This window comes from Cydia pomonella, chromosome 1 (assembly GCF_033807575.1).
Source record: "Cydia pomonella isolate Wapato2018A chromosome 1, ilCydPomo1, whole genome shotgun sequence".
NCBI classification, from domain to species: Eukaryota; Metazoa; Arthropoda; class Insecta; order Lepidoptera; family Tortricidae; genus Cydia; species Cydia pomonella.
Window position 1 is genome coordinate 14,210,152 of NC_084703.1, and position 22,557 is coordinate 14,232,708.

General features: G+C 37.1%; 1 protein-coding gene across 2 annotated transcripts in view; it reads right to left on the minus strand.

Annotated features, from left to right (window-relative positions):
* The window catches only part of LOC133516129 (zinc finger protein 271-like), a 55,324-nt gene that overhangs the window by 15,353 nt on the left and 17,414 nt on the right, over positions 1-22,557 (minus strand). Inside the window, exons 13-14 of one of the 2 annotated variants that reach the window (XM_061848878.1) lie at positions 21,258-21,341; positions 2,631-2,809 (exon numbers count right to left, since the gene is read on the minus strand). In XM_061848878.1, coding sequence (XP_061704862.1) covers positions 2,631-2,809; positions 21,258-21,341 — 263 coding nt within the window. The remainder of the gene's footprint in view (positions 1-2,630; positions 2,810-21,257; positions 21,342-22,557) is intronic. The other variant, XM_061848889.1, reaches the window with a different exon arrangement.

Genomic DNA, 22,557 nt, shown 5'->3' on the forward strand with positions numbered 1-22,557 from the left:
GTTACGTGTCGGTAGATATCGTGAAAATTGAGAAATTAGAGCAGCATGCTGTGATTATATACCTGCATAAAAAAAGCGGCCAAGTGCGAGTCGGACTCGCCCATGAAGGGTTCCGTACCATTTATGACGTATTAAAAAAACTACTTACTAGATCTGGTTCAAACCAATTTTCGTTGGAAGTTTGCATGGTAACGTATATCATATATTTTTTTTAGATTTTTCATTCCGTTATTTTAGAAGTTACAGGGGGGGGACACACTTTTTTTCACTTTGGAAGTGTCTCTCGCGCAAACTATTCAGTTTAGAAAAAAATTATATTAGAAACCTAAATATCATTTTTGAAGACCTATCCTTAGATACCCCACACGTATGGGTTTGATGAAAAAATATTTTTTTTTTAATTTTTATGACGTATTAAAAAAAAACTACTTACTAGATCTCGTTCGAACCAATTTTCGGTGGAAGTTTGCATGGCAATGTATATCATATATTTTTTTTAGATTTTTCATTCTGTTATTTTAGAAGTTACGGGGGGGGGGGGGGGGGGCACACTTTTTACCACTTTGGAAGTGTCTCTCGCGCAAACTATTCAGTTTAGAAAAAAATGATATTAGAAACCTCAATATCAATTTTAAAGACCTATCCATAGATACCCCACACGTATGGGTTTGATGAAAAAAGATTTTTTGAGTTTCAGTTCTAAGTATGGGGAACCCCCAAAATTTATTGTTTTTTTTTTCTATTTTTGTGTAAACATCATAATGCGGTTCATAGAATACATCTACTTACCAAGTTTGAACAGTATAGCTTTTATAGTTTCGGAAAAAAGTGGCTGTGACAGAATCGGACAGACAGACGGACATGACGAATCTATAAGGGTTCCGTTTTTTGCCATTTGGCTACGGAACCCTAAAAAGGATTGACACCGAAGCAAATTCATGATGATATGCAAAGTACATTAGGGCAATCCTGTCCATCATATACGATGGTGAAAAAATTGGCAGCTGAATTCAGGCGTGGACGAGATAGTATCGCAAATGACCCTCATCCCGGGAGGCCAACAACGGTGACTAACACGGACAATGTGGTAATTATATGCGAAATGATAATGAAAGACCGGCGATTAAAGGTGCGGGAAATAGCTGACATCGTAGGCATCTCTTATGAAAGAACTCAAAATATTATTGTCAACGAATTAGGTTTTTCCAAGGTGTCAGCGAGATGGGTCCCGAGGCTTCTTTCAGTGAAACAAAAAATCGCTCGCCGTACTAATTCACGTGAATGTCTAGACCTGTATGAAGCCGATACTCAAGAGTTTTTGAACAGATTTGTAACTATGGACGAGACCACTATACACCAGAAACCAAACAGCAATCGAAGCAGTGGGTTCGTCCTGGATCTCCGCCTCCCAAAAAAGCCAAAGCAATTTTGTCGGCCAATAAAGTCATGGCATCTGTTTTCTGGGATGCAAAGGGAATAATAATGGTTGACTATCTCCAGAGAGGTAAAACTATAAATTCCGACTATTATTGCGAGTTATTACGCAGATTACGCGAGGCTCTGAAGATAAAAAGACCTGGAATGTTGACAAAGAAAGTTACCTTCCACCAGGACAATGCACGTGTTCACACGTCAATAAAATCGATGGCGGAGATTGCCAAACGTGGGTTTGAATTATTGCCCCACCCACCCTATTCACCCGATTTAGCACCATCGGACTTTCATCTGTTCCCCAATTCAAAAAAACATATGGGTGGTATGAAATTTTCATGCAACGCAGAGGTCCAAGCTGAGGTGGATGCCTATTTTGAAGATCTCGAGGAAAGCTTCTTCAAAAGTAGTGTAATGGCTCTGGAATCCAGATGGAACAAGTGCATTCAACTCGACGGGGACTATGTAGAAAAATAAGAATAAATTAAAAAACCTCTGTTTTGTTTTTAATATTCAGGCCACGAATTTTTCAATCCACCCTCGTACACATTGCTTATTGAGTTAATTACATCTGATTTTTTGGTATTACGCGTAATGAAGGTTTGGTAAATCACTTATTGGGTATGTTGCATGTTTGGAACTACGCGAATAATGACATGCGTTAGAATAGAAATTATTTATGTGGTCTGACTACCACAGCCTCATTGGCCTTTTGCGTTTTTGGTCGTATGCGTCGGAAGGACTTAGCCAGAGCCCTTGCGCATCTTCACATTTTACCTACATCATAAAAGCACATTAATTGTGTAAAAAAAAGTTTTTATAAAGGTTAAGAAAATGTCTAACTGCATCAGAGATCTAATCTCGTGTCAAGCCAGTTACAGGTGCCATTATTTATATCAATAAATACATCGTCGTCCCTGATACCTGTATTTGATTTACAACAACCCGTAAAGTGAGGCTTCCTCCACCGTGCCCCTCACACTAAATGCCTCACTCGTGGTTGGTAAGGGTCTTAGAGATGTATGAGGCAGTGGACCACAGCCCTTCGTCAATCAGGAGACAGGGATAGAACCCTAGACCACAGGACCTCCATTCCATTTCCAGTTGAAGAATACTGTTGTTCTTCTTAGCTCTGAATCCCCTCAGTTCGTAAACATACGAAACGAAGAGTAAATAAATAAATAAGCATGTTTTCCTACCTGAATGAATCGGTCGCCACACACTTCGCAGATGTACGGCTTGTCGCCAGTGTGTCTGCGGACATGCAGTGTGAGATCGTTGCTTTGTGAAAAAGCCTTGTCACAATAGGTGCATTTGTACGGTTTGTGACCAGTATGCACGCGCATGTGACGTGACAGTTTGTTGCTGCGCGAGAATCCTGTGAAAATATTAATATATTGGTTAAGGAACTGACGAAGTACATTACTTTCCATTGCGTTTATTATACTACATAAAATATGTAATCACGCTCATAGTCATGCCCATCGAGCACCCCTCGTATGACAAAATTACAAGTAGGTATAGGTATTTACGAGGGTTAGTCTGTAGTGTAGTCTGCTGCTCCAACTCTGCTCATGCTATTTGAATATTATACAACTGTAAGAATCGTTCAGTACTTATTGAGGGGGAGCAAAACATTTTTAGAAAATCATTAGATTTTTTCATAGAATAATCTAGACACGCGGTAGCGTGTTCAGCCAAATTCGTAGAAACAGAAACTGGCGACGCAGCAATATTACACGTGTGTGATGACTTGGAAACTAGATATTTTTCTCAAAAAAGTACGAATGTCCTCTTTTCGGCCGACCCAGCTCACAGTACGACAGTAACTTTTTTCTAACGTCAACGTCTTTCCAGCGTCTTGTCAGCGCCCGCGCAGCGTCGCTGCGGCTGGTAGTGCACAATGCAATCTCCCCACCCAGCCAAAAGTATTGATATTCAAAATATTTGACATTTCTAATCCTCAATCACGTGAATAACAGCCGAAATGTAATAATACTGACAAAAGAGTTCAAAAAGAAAATACGCTGAAAAAACCATGAAGATCAGGGTACTAGAAATGTTATGCAGTGGAATGCAAATCAAATGCCAAGAAAAGAAAAATCAAGATGAACAATTTCTTCTATCACTTGTAGAAGATTTCGGTACTCACTCTGACTACAAAATGGATGCAAAAGTGGAAGTAATGGATATAAGGCCTGATTCGTAACGGATTTGAAAAATTCAAAATGATAGCACATAGCTCTAAAGACAGATATCCTTCTTTTGTGTTTAATATTGACATTGCTAATGTCACCAAATTATGTAGGCTTCCTTTTTCATTGCGTAAGAGCTGAAAAAAACCAATAAGATGAATCAACGTGAACGCCGTGAACAGATTGTCGCCAAATGGATGGAAAATACACAGCGACCGAACCACTTCATCGCAAAACAATTAAAAATCCCAAGAAATACCGTTGATACTGTTCTAAACCGATACTTTGAGACCTTGTCTACCGCTCAGAAGCCTCGAACCGTAGAACATGGTGATGCTCGTGATCCTAGGCTAGTCAGGAAAATCATTAAGACGATTTGCAACAACCGAAGTATGTCCGAACGGGATATAGCTAAAAAAAACTCTTCAAGTCAGTCAATGGTGAGACGTGCCAAGGAACGGGCTGCTATGAAGTCAAAAAAGAAGCGAAAAGTGCCGAAAACATCAGAAAAGCAAAAACACAATCAAAACCAGGTCTCGAAAGCTGTACGATTTTCTGGGTACAGACAATTTTCACTTGATTTTGGATGACGAAACCTATGTGAAGGCGGACTTTTCAACACTTCCTGGCAATCAGTTTTATGTTATAGCTGATGGAGAAATTGTTCCAGATTCGGAAACTACCGTGAGAATGGAGAAGTTTGGTTTTAAGTATCTGGTTTGGCAGGCAATTTGCCCATGCGGCGATCGCAGCAGTGCTTATGTTACAACTGGCACAATCAATAAAGATATTTACATGAATGAATGCTTGAAGAAACGGTTAATACCATTCATTCGAAAACTCGATTCCTTGGCCGTATTTTGGCCAGATCTAGCTACAGCCCACTATGCAACGGATACCCTAAACTTTCTCAAGCGACATGATGTCCAGATCGTACCTAAAGCACTGAATCCGCGAAATATTCCACAGTGCCGCCCTATCGAAAGGTATAGGGCTCTGGTCAAAAGAATCTTACGAAAGATAGGTAAGACTGCCAGCAATCAGCAAGACTTCCTGAGAAAGTAGAACGCAGCGAGCAGGAAAGTGGGTAATGTCACTGTCGCACGGCTGATGGAGGGCATTCGACAAAAATTGCGGCAGGAGTGGGAGAAAATGTAGAATTTCAATAATAGTCACGAGATGATAATTTTATACTGTTTTTTTAATATAAAATCATATATTTTTGTCAATTAAACCACTAAGCTGAAAGATACAGAATTTTCAATTTTTCAAATCCGTTACGAATCAGGCCTTAATTCAAAAGTATACACAAATGTGGAGGTACACGCAAAATTATAACTGGCAGGGTTATTGTACAGCAACGGAAACAGCATCACCATTTCCAAGTGAAGACACTCACAAGATTCTTTGTATGACAACTTATTTTCTGATGATGCTAATAATAATTTAATTTAATTTTGTAAATCTGTAATACAGCTAAGGTTGAATTAATTGTTTTCTACTTTTGACTGAGAGGATACAGTATTATTATGTTTTTTAAAGTTTATTTTTTATACTTTTGACTGAGAAGATACAGTAGTTTTGTTTTTGGACATAAGAATAGTGTCTCAATAATTATGTGTTATAATTTAAATTAATAAAAATGTTATAAACGAGTATTTTCTAGTGTTTTTTTACTAATCTATTTTTCCTGCTTTTATTTCTTGTTTATTGTTTTGTGGTTTAAAACTGTAAGACAGCATTGTCCGTTTTTTAGGACTACTCTGCGAGCTACTTATCAGTCGATTTTATGGCAAAGTCCGTTTTAACGGACAGTCTGAATAACCTATTTTCAGTATATTGTTGTTTATTTTTTCTTCTTTATAATAAGTTTCAATCTAGAACTATCACCAAAAACATCATAAGTGATAAATAGCTCCATCCAATCATGTCCTGCCATGCCAAGTTAAGGGTTAAATGTATTCAGTAAAACTGTTAAGAGCCTGGAGGATCTATTAGTCTAGTAGATGTTTTAAAATTTAATGACACTTATAAAAAAAGATTTACTGAAAGTTTATAGCAATGCAGAAAATTGAATCACTTGAACAATCTTCACCTGGACAATACCGGCCGTCGACAACGACAACTGGCAAACATGACGAAATGTTCTGTGAAAAAATGCACTTTAAAACAACAAGAAAAAAAGGATGGCATATATTTCTATCAGTGAGTTCTATTGATATTTTATCAGAACTAATGTGAATTCTTCGTAATTTTATGGTATTTAATCATTCATTTTGTTGATACAAATCAACAGTTGCTACGGAACAAAAATCTATGGAGTCTACATTAGATTTTTTTTAATACCATGTTGGTGGCAAACATGCATACGGCTCACCTGGTGGCAAGCGGTCACCGTAACCCATGGGATCCTGAAACAACAGGATGTCACATACGCGTTGCCGACACGTGTTTTTTTTTGTTGTTGTACATAGGTGGGCTTTTTTATGCGTCTGAAGAATTGAAGATGTACATATATTTACTGTTTACAAAACAACTGAAACTTTTTAAAGACATAACATGCGAAAGGGAATAAACCATGACAATTCTATAATAGCATCTAATGTATTGAAAACATTCATGCACGTAAACATTTTTACGTCATGTTCACCAGAAGAAGAACACAACAACAATCATAGAGTTGTTGTAATAAAAAATTACATTGCGAAAAAAAGAAAACTGCAATCCAAAAATAAATGTGGATCAAAAAGACAATTATACAACAAATTGAATCTATTTCAAGGATACTAGGTGTTTTAAGTCGTTTTATTTTTTATATTTATGTACGTAGTAAAATGTTCTTCTAAAGTAGGTAGTATATTCCTGCAGGGCAATGGCAGACTGCATGTTGTCATACAAAACAAAGACCATTCATACAACTATCTCAATCTAGTTATTTAAATATATATATATATTCTATTTCCGATTTTGTATTTTTATTCAAAGGAAATAATATTAAAATAATTTGTATACATAAAGCGACTCCATTCACTCGCTATTCATTTTGACGTTTATACAATGATCAACTTACGAAAACGTCATTTAACCATAAAGTAAATGTTTTGAAATGTCCGTTTGCAAATTTGACACTTAAACTGTATTGCATTAAGTTTACTTTTGTATGAAATACTTATCTTGACTAAAATTATAAAGAAGCGTTATTAGCAACTACCAGAGCGAATTGCCTAATGTCAGGTTGCCCCATATATTTTGACATATTTTTTTCGCATTGGGCGTCCTCTTCTTTTAATACGTCAATAATTGACACCAATTTTGTTTCCTAATCGACCTCGCTTTTATCATCCCGTCTGGACGGGCTCTAAGTTATGTCGAAATATCAAAAACAAAGCCAAATAAAATAAATTCATTATTTTATATATGTATGCAAAAATACATAAGTATTAGAAGTTATACGTATTGCACACTACGGAAACCCAAAGTACGAAATCAATTGCTACAATGGCTAGAAAAAATGGTAAATATACCAGCACAAAATACACAGCAGGTTGGCTAAACATGAAGAATGCAAAACGGAACTCAAATAGGTATGTCAATCCACGAAAAAAATCAGCGGTCAAGTAAACTGGACTTAGTTGCCGTTTTAAAATTATTATATTCCATCATGTCCACCACCACAAAAGTCAACATTCATATGAAATTATGAAACACATAAGGCGATGGCGCATAGTGTTGCTGCCAAGTTGGTGCAAAGTTGGGTTACACCAAATATGCTAAAAAATCTGTCAGATGCTAAATGGTAAATTATGATGCCAAAGCGATTGAAAATATGCCAGATAAATATAAATGTGTCTGGAAGAGATCGCTTTTTAGCGATAAGACCGCCTGTTGTTTACCTCTTCTTTATGTGTTGTATTATTTGTACTGTTTCTGTATTGAGGTGTGCAATAAAGTATATTTGTATTGTATTGTATTGTATTTTATGCCAAGTTGGCAACACTGTGCCTTCAGAAAATCAAATAACAAGAATCTACACGATTTGATAAAGTATACTACCTATATACTTACTTTACTCTTTGGTATACGTCAAGGTACAGGGCTATAACCGCGAAAATCGAAGTTCGTCAATTGCGGGCATTTTTCTCTGTCACTCTAATTACGTCTTAGTGAGAGTAAAAGAGAAAGATCCCCAGGCCCCCAGGTTTAGGTACTTTGTTTTGTTAGCAACTGAAAACGACGAACGATAGTACATTGTGCAATAGGCAATAAGGAAGGTATGGCCAAAATTGTTAACTAGAGTCAAAAGATGTTATATGACTCGGGTTAACAATTTTAATACCTCCCGTGTTACGCACAACTTACAAACATAACGTTCTAAATCTGGCACCTACCTAAATTTACAGATATCGTCCTCCGGCAACTTCCAGGATGGAAAATTGTTTAAAAAACATTCCTTTCAGCTATTAAAACTTTCAGGTTTTACTTTTACAAAACATTATTTAATAACATCGGTATTTTAAAGAAATACGCACTATTAGCATGATGTAAAGTAAATATTTGACTTAGGCATAACCTTCTTGGTTCGTATGACTGAATGGACATAACTTAAAAAAAAATCCATAGGAACTATATGATGTCGATGTAGAGCGGGAGCGCAGAGCGCTGGCGGTACGGGCGAACATGCTGGCCTGCAGATTCGCGCGGTGTACAGCTGCAGTCAAAACCACGAAAGCTATTTAAACTCCGTATAGGTAGTTATAGCTTTTTTTTTCACAATCCATAAATCTCGCGGGAACAAAATAGACCTTTGTCCTTCAGCAAACCTGCATGAAATAAGACCTTATTCGAGCAATTGTGATGAAAAAACTATTAGCTTAGCATTCCTCCATTCCATACTAATTTGCATGCAGGTATGCTAAGCTAAAATAGTTTTGCTGGCTGTACCATCCTTTTTCAGGGTTTCGTAGTCACTTAGAAAGCCTTATAGTTTCGCTATGTCCGTCTGTCCGTCCGTCCGCGGCTTTACTCCGTGTTCATTAGTGCAGCTGCAATTTGGCATGGATACATAAATCATAATTGGCAACAATGGTAAAAAAAAAAACATATTTTTTTAGGGTACCTAAAATATTTATACAATCACTACTTTTTAGTTGCTACAACTGTTATCAGTAATAACATTAATAACAACTTGGTGGTCACAGATTGAAAAATAACCGAAAACATGTAAAACTGACCACTTACTTTATTTACATGTACACGTATGACAACATATCAGAATAACGTATGCGGAGTGAAATTTAGACAAGTTTGTATAAAAACTAAAATCTAAATAAGAAATATGTGTCTGTCAATGTATGTAAAGCCAATATATTTCAACCAGTTCGGTAAGTCTCATAAAGATTGGGTGTTTGATTTTGTAATTATGGTAAACCAACAAGAACGCCGTCGTCAAACAGTATATAATTTCTACAGTACACATCCCCTATGGCCGAAATCAAAAGTTGTGGACCATTTTGTGCAAATGGGTGAGAGTCGGAGCACCAGTTACCATATTTTGGCGGCCTTTGCCTTAAAGAAAACCACTGCTAGAAAGCCTGGTTCTGGAAGTTATTCCAGCTTGAGCAAGTTTTCTGAGAGAGCTCGATTAATGAAAATTACGGCCGGCCGTGTCGCAAAATCTTATAGAGAGCTCGGAAGAGAATTTAAGTGTGACTGAAACTGTTAAAAAATATCTTAAAGACATGGGCATCGATAAGCGATGTAGAAAAGTTAAGCCCACCGTCTCTGAAAACCAAGAAATCACTCAGAAAGGTACGGCTACGAAAAATTAGTCAAAGAAATATTTTACGCTAAAAGCAATGTCACTTGCGTTATGGATGACGAGTCATATTTCACGTTAGATGGAAACGAGTGGCAAGGCAATTACTATTTTGAGAAAACCAATGGCCCAACCGATGAGAACAAAGAATACAAAAAATCCTAAAAAAGACGACGCGGAATGTCTAAGCCTGTATTCTTTGAGTCAGGTTTAGCTGGGAACGTCGATCGCTACATAGAGCGTTGTTTGCCATTCGTGCGGGATTTCATAAATACGAGTCATAGAGGAGAAAATTTAGTATTTTGGCCAGACTTAGCCTCAAGCCAATATTACAAAAAACCCTTAGCAAAATGGCGGAGTTAAACATCCCATACGTACCGAAGACTTCAAATCCACCTGATGTTCCGCAACTTCGCCCTATTGAAGACTTTTGGGCAAATCTAAAGAGGCGAGTATATTGCAATAATTTTCGTCCCAAAAATGTACAGAGTTTAATTCGAAAAATAAAATTGGAGTTGAATAAAATGCCGACATCTGTGTTTTCAACAGCGACGGACAAAGTACCACAGAACTGCCGTAAAGCATCTCGCATTTTTTTTACATTAAGCATTGATATATACATTATTATAAAAACATAATTATTTAAAAAAAGAATGGTGTTTTTTTATTAAACAATACTGAACTTTGTCCAAATTTTACTCTGCATACGTTACTTAATAGGTCGTCTCAGTTGATTATTTGACTCATGTATTGCAGACAACCCCCCTTATTCATAAAAGTCTAGTAAATTAGATAAGCCGCTAATCGAATTCGTCAAACAATTTGAAATTTGTAAAATAAAAGAGTAATGGAAGAATTTACACCCATCCAGCAAATTTTTTAAGACTGCATGCTACCACTTCTCAACAAAGGAACACAATTTGTGCAGAATATACCGTGAAAAAAAGACGGGATTATATAATTTAAGAAAACGTCATAACAAAATAAAAAAACTTAAATTTACATCTCTGAAAGAAGTGGAAATGCCGGAAAATTTTAAGCCAAATCTATTAAATGAGGTTGATGACGGAATATTAATATTTGTGAGCCGTAATGCGAGAGGTATATTTCAAAGGGCAAAAATAATTTTGCGCGATGGAACATTCAAAATTGTACGGCACGGCTTCAAACAACTTTACACATTCCACGCAGACCTGGGTAGTACTTCAGAAAAAAAGTTATAGTGCCCCTTGTTTATGCAATCTTGCCAGACAAGAAACAAAAAACAGACGAAAAATTATTGATGATTTTAAAAGAAAATTTACCCCTGTGGAACCCAACAATTTTTAAACTTGATTTAGAGATCGCGATGTCTAATGCTATAAATAAAATTTATCCAGACAGTAAAACATCCGGCTGCTACTTTCATTTTACGAAAGCGGTTAAAAAGAAAGCTCGAAAATTAATATAACCAAAAAGGGGAAAACATTTATAAAATGCTGTCAATCTTTATGTCACCTACCCGAGGAATTGATCGGAGAAGGATGGTTGTCCATAGTCGATATGCTGCCGAATAATAGCAAAACAAACAAGTTTATGGATTATTTTCTGGATCAGTGGCTATTTAACGACTCAATAAAACATTCAGTTTGTTTAATGAACGGCATATTACACCCAACTCAGTCGAGGGTTTCCATAGCCGGCTTAACAAAAAGATTTCAAGAAAAGCAAGTTTATTAAGACTTATGCATGGCATAAATAATGAAATCAGGATAAACGACATGAAAATTATAAAAATACAATCGGGCACACTTAAGACCGAGAACCGCAGGAAAGTCGATGTAGAAACAACAAAAAAAAAGAAAACATTTAGTTGAATTGTTGCTGAAAGGAAAAATTAGGAATAAAGGTGTGGCGTGGAGCAAAATTATTGTTATATTTTTAAACTACTTACCTACCCATTTTATGAGTTATGACAGAGTTTGAGGTAATTTATTAGTAATGTTTTTTTTATTTTATTATTATATAATAAGGATTAGTTTTAAGCGAAACTTAAGTGGTGTCAAAATAGACAGGATCAACTTAAGATGGACGCTCTCGCTATGGCACATAATGACATGAACTTTAAGAGCTTTTGGAAAGGAACGCGTAGTCTGAACGTGGGGCCGGGCCTCCCTGCTAGTGTCGAAGATAGGTGTGACCACAAGGAAATAGCTGAGCTTTTTAGGGATCACTTCTCTGTTAAGTCTTTGCTTGAAGCACAATCTGTTGAGGGTAAGGTGGACGATGTTGATGGGGTCGAGACTAGGCGAAACATTCGATTCAATGCTAAAACAGTTGCAACAGTAATTGCTAAAATGCAGAGAGGAAAGTCGCCTGGTCACGACGGCCTCAGCATCGAACACTTTAAGTATGCCGGAGCTCATCTACCGAGGATACTCGCCTTGTTTTTCAATCTTTGTCTTTGTCACTCCTATCTACCTGAGCCGCTAATGAGGACCATTGTAGTTCCGATTGTGAAGAACAGGACGGGTGACCTTTCGGACAAAACCAATTATCGACCTATCTCGCTCGCCACGATCGCAGCTAAGGTACTCGATAGTATGCTAGACTCGCTTTTAGAAAAGCACCTTAGTATCCACGACGCTCAGTTCGGGTTTCGGGCTGGGTTGTCTACGGAAAGTGCTATATTAAGTCTGAAGCATACTGTCGGGTACTACACCGCGAGAAACACGCCCGTGTATGCCTGTTTCCTCGATCTATCAAAAGCCTTTGATCGCGTTGATTATAGTTTACTATGGCAGAAATTGGGGAAAACGGGCATGCCGAGTGAGTGTGTTGGGGTGCTAAAATATTGGTATGCCAATCAACTCAATCAGGTGAGGTGGGCCGATACTCTGTCGGGGGAATACAGACTGGAGTGTGGGGTAAGGCAAGGTGGAATAACGTCTCCCAAATTATTCAACCTGTATGTAAATGAGCTGATAGCGGGCCTCAGCAGTATCCATGCGGGATGTTACATTGATGGCGTGTCTGCCAATAACATCAGTTACGCAGATGATATGGTGCTGCTGGCGCCGGCTGTCGGCGCGCTTGCTAGGTTGCTGTATATTTGCGAGACGTTTGCCAAATCGCATGGACTCGAATACAACACTAAGAAAAGTGAAGTCATGGTTTTTAAGGCAAGAAAAATCAAGCTTTGCCACACACAACCTGTTATACTTAATGGCATGACTCTGGCATATGTGGACAAGTTTAAATATCTCGGTCATATTATCACCAATGATCTCAAGGATGACCAGGATATTGAACGAGAACGCAGGGCATTGGCGGTTCGGGGAAATATGTTGGCCCGCAGGTTTGCTCGATGCTCCAGTAATGTCAAGGTAACGCTCTTTAGAGCATATTGCCAATCCTTTTACTCGAGCGGCCTGTGGGTTAACTATACGAAGCGAGCCTTTAATGCACTAAAAGTGCAGTACAACAATGCATTCAGAATGCTGTTGGGCTTACCTAGTAGATGTAGTGCATCTGGCATGTTTTGCGAAGCTAGAACAGACTGTTTTCCGGCAATCATGCGCAAGAAGATAGTATCTCTGCTAGGTCGAGTTAGAAGCAGTCCCAACAGTATTCTGAATGCCATTGCTAACAAATATGATAGCCCAATCCTCGCTCATTGGATTGGGCAAATTAAAGGGGTAGCAACTAGCCCACATTGATTGAGAATTATTAAGCAATGTTAAGTGTGCCGATAACACTAACCTTTAGTTTTAAGTTTGTTTGTTTAGTTTTAACTATGAAGCCTGATCTTCGAAATAAAGATATTTTATTTTATTATTTATTTAAAAGTGTTTCATTACAATAACCACCTTTATTAGTATCTATCTAAAATATATTTTTTCGTTGCAGACGACAATGTGCCCAAATTTATTATAAGTTCGATTTGGTCACTAGTGGCCAAAACAAACAGAAATTAAACTTAAGTACAGGTTCGTCACTACTGACGAAGTGCACAAAAAATACATAAATGCTTTTGTAGGAACTTAGTCGAAAAGTGACGAATGTGTCCGGGATAATGTGATAATTCTGATCTCTGTAACTGACTGTAAATAAGATGTGAAACTGACAAATACGGTCTACAATAATGAACGGGTCGTCCTGATTTTTCTTAAAGCATTTACCGCAAATACTACAAAGCTTTTTTATTGCATTTAAACCTTAAACGGGCCTTATTAATATTTGCGATCCAGGACACACCGACTGCAGGGAAAAATCAAAACTGTTAAAGAAAAAATTTGAATAAACGAAAGGTACAGAAACAAACGCACACGATTCAAAAGACATTAACATACATAATTTCATTGGAAAAGCTCAATATCAAAAGACACGGACCCGCCGCATAATCCCGACTAGTTTCCCGGTCACCAAGACCGCTGCACTGAGCTGTAATAACAACTTTAGTTGTCATATATCCATGTTTTTTGGCCTGATATATGTGATCTGATTACAATTTAAATTAATTCCAATTTGCCAAAGATTCTTGTTTTAGGTAATAAAAAGCTATATTAAAAGCAATAAATAGTATATACATAACGTATTTTTTTATCATGAAGATTTTTAATGACTTTTATTTATTGTTATCAAGGTAATCTGGGAATTTAAACATGCGCTAATAAATAGGCGAACTAAACATAAATACCTAATAATGCTTAAAAAAATCAAAAGATAATAATCGCACTTACAGGATAGGTTATTCGGTAGCCACGTCATTAATGAACCGAAATTACCGACCTGGGGTCTCAATGAATAAAATTCATATAGGTATGTAGATAATTAGATATAAAGAAGTGCCACAGTTAGTTCAACAAGCCCCGTCCGATACATACATTTATAATAATTTGTATCTATACCTTTTTTTGCCTATTGTATGTAAGGTCCGACCGAGATCTCGGTCTCGGTCTCGGTCTCGGCATTCTCGGCCAAAATGGGCCGAGATTCTTGCCGAGACCGAGACTAGGCAGTAAGTTATCATTGGTGGATTTTTCCAAGTGAAATTCGGACAAACAACAAACAACGTTCAACAAAGTTTACAAAGTTCATGCGAGCTTTATTAAATAAAAAGTACGTATTCGAATTATTCGTTTTATCCGGATACTATCATTGATATTCGAAATATCCGGATACGTCAAAAGGGCGGATATTGCAAAATTTGCAAACCCTACTCGTACGTCAGACTTGGCTTTAAGGGCGTCGAAGGCGTCGATTACTATACTGGGGGTTCGCCCAATCTTCTTTTTGTAAGGGCACTGCAGGCGACCGGCAATTGAACGCATTCAGTGCGCCCGTAGACCAGGCTTCGCCCGACTTTTTTAGTGTAAACGAGTGTAGCGTCTGTGTTTTGGGACAGCAATACTTTTAATTGACTACCTTGGCAAGGGGAAAACTATAACTGGAGCACACTATGCATCACTTTTGGATCAGTTACAGGCGGCAATAGCTGAAAAACGTCCAGGTTTGGCAAAACAGAAAGTGATATTTCACCATGACAACGCTCCGGTGCATTCAAGTCGTGTCGCTGCACAAAAATGTCGGAATTACGATAATATGAACTTCTTCCATACCCTGCTTATTCACCAGCGATGGCAGCATGGTTCTATTTTTATCACTTGTCACTTGAAACTTGTTAGAACGTGACAGACAGATTTGCAGTGAGCGAAAGGTGTCAATGCAATACCCTAAACGAATTTGGTACTCGGGGCATTTCACGCCAAGCGGGCAGCGAAAAACATGTCAGGTTATAGAATTTGTTGAAATTTGCAGCATTTATACTTTTCGTCATCCTAAATCGATGTACATTTTTAGTTTTTTTTTATTCGAAGCTGTTTCCGGTTTAGAAGCATTTCAAAATTGAAGGAAATTTGAGGACTGGATTTTTCAAAAGCTGTTTCCGATATTACCGAATAAAATCAAAAATATGGTTTGTGAGGTTTCTCATAGAATATAAGCTGTTATTATTTACAGTTATAATAACTTTGAAATTTATTATTTTTTTCATGCAAAAAACCGGAAGTAAATTTTTAATATTAATTTTTGACTAAGTTCGGTATTTAAAAAAAAATATTTTTTTATCTTAAAACGTAGCTTGTAGTTCATAGAAATGACATGAAAAGTTTGAGAATGGGATTCGCAATAGTTTCAAAGACACAGGAACATAAGTACAAAGGTGCCGGTCAGAGCGCCGTACTGGCGGTTCTTTGGGTTGCGTAGCGGTTTGCATTTTAAAGTATGATAGTGATATATCTTCCAATACACATTACATAAACATTAAGTATAGTAAATATATGTAAATAATATACATCCTTGTGCAATATTCTAATAATTTTAAAGTTAAAAAATATTTAAATTTACTAACATCAATTAATTAAAACGTGACCACTAACGCCATCTCTTATCTATTTTAAATATTACTTAGTTCTTCATAGGACTCGCCGTTAAAAGCAAGAGTGAGACAGATTATAACGACTTATTTGATTGGTTTTAACGGTTATTTATGTCAGTGACGCTTGTGCCGCTTTGCGAACAGTGCGTTTTTATGATTGAGTGCCGTTTAATTAAGTTAATATTATTTTGTGTTGCAATACATGTTGTTGTGTTCATCCCAGTATATTTAGTGATTTTTTATATTATGAATTACTACGGTAATCAATGTTTCAATCCATTCCACTTGCCAGTTCATCGTAAGACAAAAAATCTTCGGAAAATTTCAATGGGATTAGCTACAAAATGGAGAGTTTCATCAGCTGCTTATGTTTGTGAACATTGCAGGAAACGCCTTTCAACCGAAACTCCTCCAGAAATTGGTACAGATCCTGTGCTATCACAGAGTAGCGTCACATCAAGTGAATGTTCCCAGACTGTCAAAGACGAATTGTTTATTCCTGAGGAAAAGCACAATAATAAATCGTCGCAAACAGACAACACAGACGATTACGAAATTTTAAAACAATTAAAGGAAAAGTTTAATGATCCATCCACGTCGGCGTCTACAAAAACTTTAATTCTGACTATTGCACCGAAATCTTGGAGCGCTAACAAACTCGCAGAAGAATTTGGAGCATCGAGACGGCAAACCAACAAGGCAAAACATCTGGTCGATCATCATGGTGTGTTAACAACTCCTAATCCTCGAAGCGGAACTAACAAGCTACCCGTGGAAATAGAAAATCTTGTAAAAGTTTCTATCTTCGAGAAGATGTTAGCCGTATTCTGCCTGGTAAAAAAGATTTTGTTTCAGTCAAATTAAGCGACGGTACCAGGTCTCACATCCAAAAACAATTAATTTTGAGTAACATTGAAGAACTGTACCAAGTATTTAAAAAAGAGTATCCCGACGTCAAAATAGGTCTAACTAAATTTTACACATTGCGACCCAAACAATGTATTCTTGCCGGAGACTCTGGCACTCATCTTGTTTGCGTATGTACTTATCATCAAAACGCCAAGATGATGTTGAGTTGAGGAGATATCGATTCTCTCACATCAGGAACCAATATGCACCTAACATCCTATAAAGATTGCCTACGAATGATGATGTGCCCAAACCCAAAACCTATATGTCATTTAACGACATCAAAATCTACCACCAACGAACGTTGTGCGTCATGCCCAGGCCCTAATCAGATCCGCGAACATTTGAAAACAGTTTTCGACGACAATCAAATTACAAGTGTGCAGTTTGAGCAATGGATAGGTACAGATCGTTACACGATAACCACACAAATTCTTCCGGCGGACGATTTTGTTGATAACTTGAAGTTGAAGCCGCATGCATATATTGCTGAACAGCAATCGTCTTATTTTAAAACACTGAAGGATACTCTTGCCGAAGGAGAAATTCTTGTTCAATATGATTTTGCGGAAAATTATAGCTTTGTCATTCAAGACGCAGTCTAATCTTACCATTGGAATAATGAACAAGCCACAATTTTGACATCGGTGTATTACTACAGGGAGGGAAATCAAACAAAACATGAAAGTATTGTCATGATTTCCAACGATCTAAAACACGACACGGCAACATTTTATGAATTTCAAAAACAATTACACCAGTATCTTTTAAATAAAGGACTAATAGTAAAGAAAATTATATACAGTACAGACGGAGCTTCGCAACATTTTAAAAACCGTTTTAATTTTATAAATCTATGCCACTATAAAGAAGATTTCGACAGTGAAGCTGAAATTCATTTTCATGCCACCGCTCATGGAAAAGGGCCATGCGATGGCGTTGGTGGAAATTTAAAAAGGTTAGCAAGCCTGCAGTTACCAGCGAGTAAGTCAATTACAACGCCTGAAAGATTATACGAATGGGCAATATACAGTTCTAAGGAAGATCTGCAAACACAAAGAGAATTTCTGCAACAACGATTTGAATCTGCTGTGACTATTCCGGGTACAAAAAAGTATCACGCTTTTATACCAACAATCAATGATGATCTCATCGTGAGACGAACAAGTTACAGTGAGAATTACAAAATTGTGAAAGTGTCAAAATAAAATATATTTTGTTATTACTTAACCTGTTTCATTAACCCTTTAAAAAGTAAACAATAACTACTATTTAGGTATCATACATACATATACTTAAGGTATAACTCAATTGAAAAAAAAAAACATTTATATTGACGATTAAGCATTTTTATAAATCGTTTGCCTGTACGCTGATTAACCTAAGAAATCGCCAGTACGGCGCCCTGAGCGGCACCTTTGTACTTATGTTCCTGTGTCTTTGAAACTATTTCGAATCCCATTCTCAAACTTTTCATGTCATTTCTATGAACTACGAGCTACGTTTTAAGATAAAAAAATATTTTTTTTAAAATACCGAACTTAGTCAAAAATTAATATTAAAAATTTACTTCCGTTTTTTTGTATGAAAAAAATATTAAATTTCAAAGTTATTATAACTGTAAAAAATAACAGCTTATATTCTATGAGAAACCCCACAAACCATATTTTTGATTTTATTCGGTAATATCGGAAACAGCTTTTGAAAAATCCAGTCCTCAAATTTCCTTCAATTTTTAAATGCTTCTAAACCGGAAACAGCGTCGAATAAAAAAAAACTAAAAATGTATATCGATTTAGAATGACGAGAAGTATAAATTCTGCAAATTTCAACAAATTCTATGACCTGACGTGTTTTTCGCTGCCCGCTTGGCGTGAAATGCCCCACTCCCGATTTATACGAAACGAAAAGATACCAAACATGGCCTAGTAGCTTCACTAATGTACATATCGAGATAAAATTAAGAGCCCTAAAATAAACTTTCAGGAGACGATATCTCCAAAACTATTCGTCTCGAAATTTTAATCAACTTTCGTTTTGTGTAAGTAGTCATGTCACTAAGACGCAAAGTTTCCAAGATATAAGTGAAAAACCCAAAAATTAGACTTTCAAACCCGAGGGGGGTTTTTTACTAAATTACTTTCCCAATCTTGTGGATAAAATGCTACCTACTTTCTTATCAAGTTTTGACTAACTAAATAATACCCTTTATTAGCTGGTGTGATGAAAAGGCCTATCACCTTTTTCTTGACACCAGAGGATTGCGAACCCTATTATGGATAACGCATCATATCACAACATGTCGCTGGATCGAACTCCAGTAAGAAACCCAAATAAAAGGAAAGGAGTTTTTTCTAAGCTACGACCTCCAAAACTCAATTATTACTAAACACGATTAAGTCATAAGTCATTTGATCCTTTAGTGCCAGCTTTTGTATATCCTTAGAGGTATAGCGTAACTACTGGCTCTTGACTACTGTGTGTAATGTCTTACGGGGGAAGTCGTACTGCCCTGAACTGGTTGCACAGCTCGTACGCCTGTTCGTTTCATATATGGCTAAGGCCCAATTAAATTTCCGATCACGAAGTCGGCACCTATTAGCTGTGCCTAAAATACGTACGGCGAAATCTCCACTTGCCCGCGCTCTACAATATATTAACGCGCTCCTCGCATCGGCACCGGAATTTCATGTATTTGCAAGTAGAGTATATGAAGTTCTGTGAGACGATGGATAAGCGAGAATCTTCGGTCTTATATTAGTCTTTTTTTATTACATTCGTTCTGTTTGTCCTTTTTAGACTGTATCATGTACCTAGTTGGTATAAATACTGTCTATTATTCATAAATTTCACAGTGTATTAGTTCGCTGTAATGCTGTGTAAAACTTGTTAAACAAGAAAATGAATAAATATCGACCTAAACACATGTTATGACGTTATTAGCTCGACAAACAAACATTACACCCTAAGGAGTCAAAGGCTCACTGCCAACTGAAGTAATCACTCAATTTTTATCTGCCTAACTGTTAGAGCTGAAGCCCATTTTCTTTTAAGAATCACAATAACGCAGTCGTCGCCTAACAATAGAAATTAACACTCATTTTAAAATGACATGCTGAAACAAGGAATCCACCATAATATATCTATGTCTGGTATTAGTATTCGTTGCTAGAAATTAAAATACAAATGAAATAGTGCGAGTGAAAGTTTTCCTCGCTCAATTTCTACTCGTTATTTTACATAGAACATGAGTTTTATGTTGGTACATATAATAAACAGTACGAAATAATACCTTAAAAGCGTGCTGCAATAACTAGGACTCAAGTGTCATTTTAATTTCAGTCAAACTTAATTGTCAATTAATTTTTTCATCACCAGTCCAACAAAAAAATTTGGCTATCAAATGAAAAGATAATTTTCAATGTGACGTCCCCTTGTTGCAAACAAAACATGTAGGTTATTATTATTCATAATGCCGGGATTGCTTCGACTGTACCCCGAGAGGTTACCCCCCCCCCCCCCCCTCCCCCTCCCCCTCGTATTGACGTGACGCAACAGAACAACCTGTGGATGGGTCTTGAACCGTTCCTGGCTCCAGATATTAGTCAAACAACCATACACAAAATTTCAAAACGGGACCAACAGCACCGATTCTCTGTAGTCAAGGTACATACTTTAAAACATGAAAATTTCTTAAGGCGGCTTGACTACGCAAAATTGATTTGAAGAAAGTAGTGGTTGACCGTAATTTTCTTACAATCATAATATGGACCGACGAAAGTTTGTTCAAAATAAACTCGATGTGGAATTGACGAGTTATTCACCACTGGGCACCAAAAAATCAAAACCCTCATATGGGCCGCTAACAAGCGCAACTGACTCGTAGTAACATTTTATCAAAATCCATGGCCGCCACATTCTTTTGGTGATGGTGTAAGCAGCAGGTGTTTAAAAAAGAATCAAGGGCCGAGAAAGAAATAAAGCTGCAAATTGTACGACTTTCAACATAATTAAGCGGCGTGCCCGGCAAAATCGTGCATGAAAACAACCAGCGCCGCTTGCATCAATCAAATAACTGTGGACGTGTGGACACCACATTGAGCTACGTCTGTGTATTTTCAACTTGATTTGAAAACCAGATGACCAATGATAAAAATGTAAACAAATAGTTTAAGAGCAATTCCTAGCTGAGCAACTTTTCAAATCTCGAATTTTTGAAGCTATGTTTCTGTCTGAGTTACTGATGAATACGTTATTAAGATGTTAAGTATCGCCTAAATAAGCGCTGGTAATAAAGGGTTTTGGTTTGGTAGATTTACATACGACACGTATTTTAAAGTTCATGCCAAGTTTCATGTTATTCCAGGAATGAGAGTGTAACTTCGATTGTATGGCGACAGATCACTTGTGACCCTTAGGTCCGGTTCTCGGGACAGTCGGGTCCAAAGATAAGTATTATTAACTATGATAAAAAAAAAATACTTTAAACCTTTTCCACAAACCACACAAATACATGGCTTCTCTCCTGTATGCGAACGTCTATGGCATTGCAGATCCGATGACCGGGGAAAACCTGTAATACAAGGAAGGTTGTAATAAAAGATCATTAAAATAAATATGCAACAAACAAAATTATATTTCTCACTGCACCCACATTCGAAAATTTCGGTTTTGTCCTCTGGTTGACTGGTAAAGAATGGATTAAGACATTATGTTCGCCATTTGTACTTATTTAACTTATTTTTATAGTGAAATAAAGTTTAAATAAATAAATAAAAATATCTCGCCCGAACGCGAATGTTAATTACACTGTGGGGCCGCCGACGATAAAGGAAAACGGGTATACCCTTACGGCACAGTAAATACAAGTAGATAGATACCTAATGAACACACAGAAAAAATAACACATAAAACTTTAAATAATTATCTGTTTACACACATAATTTACAGTGCGCACAAACCAGAAAAAAAAATAGGAATATAATAAACAAAAGCCGTCCTCGCTCACAGCGCCATCGATGCCAGCCAGTCTTGAAAGAACTATATAGAAAATAAAACTTGCCACAAATACTTTCCACGAAAATTATTTTGAACATGATCGGTTGAGACAATGAATTTTTTAAATTGATCTTCTTATATAATCATAGTAATTGCCGCAAAGGTACTGATAAATTCGATGCTTTTTAGCCGACTACGGCAAAGCAAAAGGAGCCGAAAAAACTGGACACGTGCGAGTCGGACGCGCCCACCCAGACCCCACCATCCGTACAATTAGTTTTTTTTTTTACAAATTTATAGTTTTCAGATTTTTCCCCGGGAGCCGATTTTTTAATTTCGAGCACTCTATTTCATGTTAGTCCCTTCAATATATTTCCACTGCTAGTATACAATACCACTAGTTTACCAATTTTTATTGCTCGTATTAAAAAAATAAAAATTTAGAGTGTGTTTTAATTTCAACAAGATACCTCCAGGCGTTCCCAAGATAAAGGGTCTTGACTGACAGACGGACGGACGGACAAAAAGACGAACAGCATAGTGATCTTATAAAGGTCCCGTTTTTCCTTTTGATGTACGGAGCCCTAAAAAAGAATTGAAGGTCAATAAAAGTGATTAGCTGGGTGACATCGTTGATGCTAGCGTGTCGGGGTATGCGGCCGGCGCTTCTGCCACAAGAAAGTCCATGATGACCATAGCTGTCCACCTTGGCACCATAGCGGCAGCGTTGGGGGACGTTAGTTATAGTCCCTAAACACAAACAAGCCGCCAGTCGAAACGTGGAGTGGTCT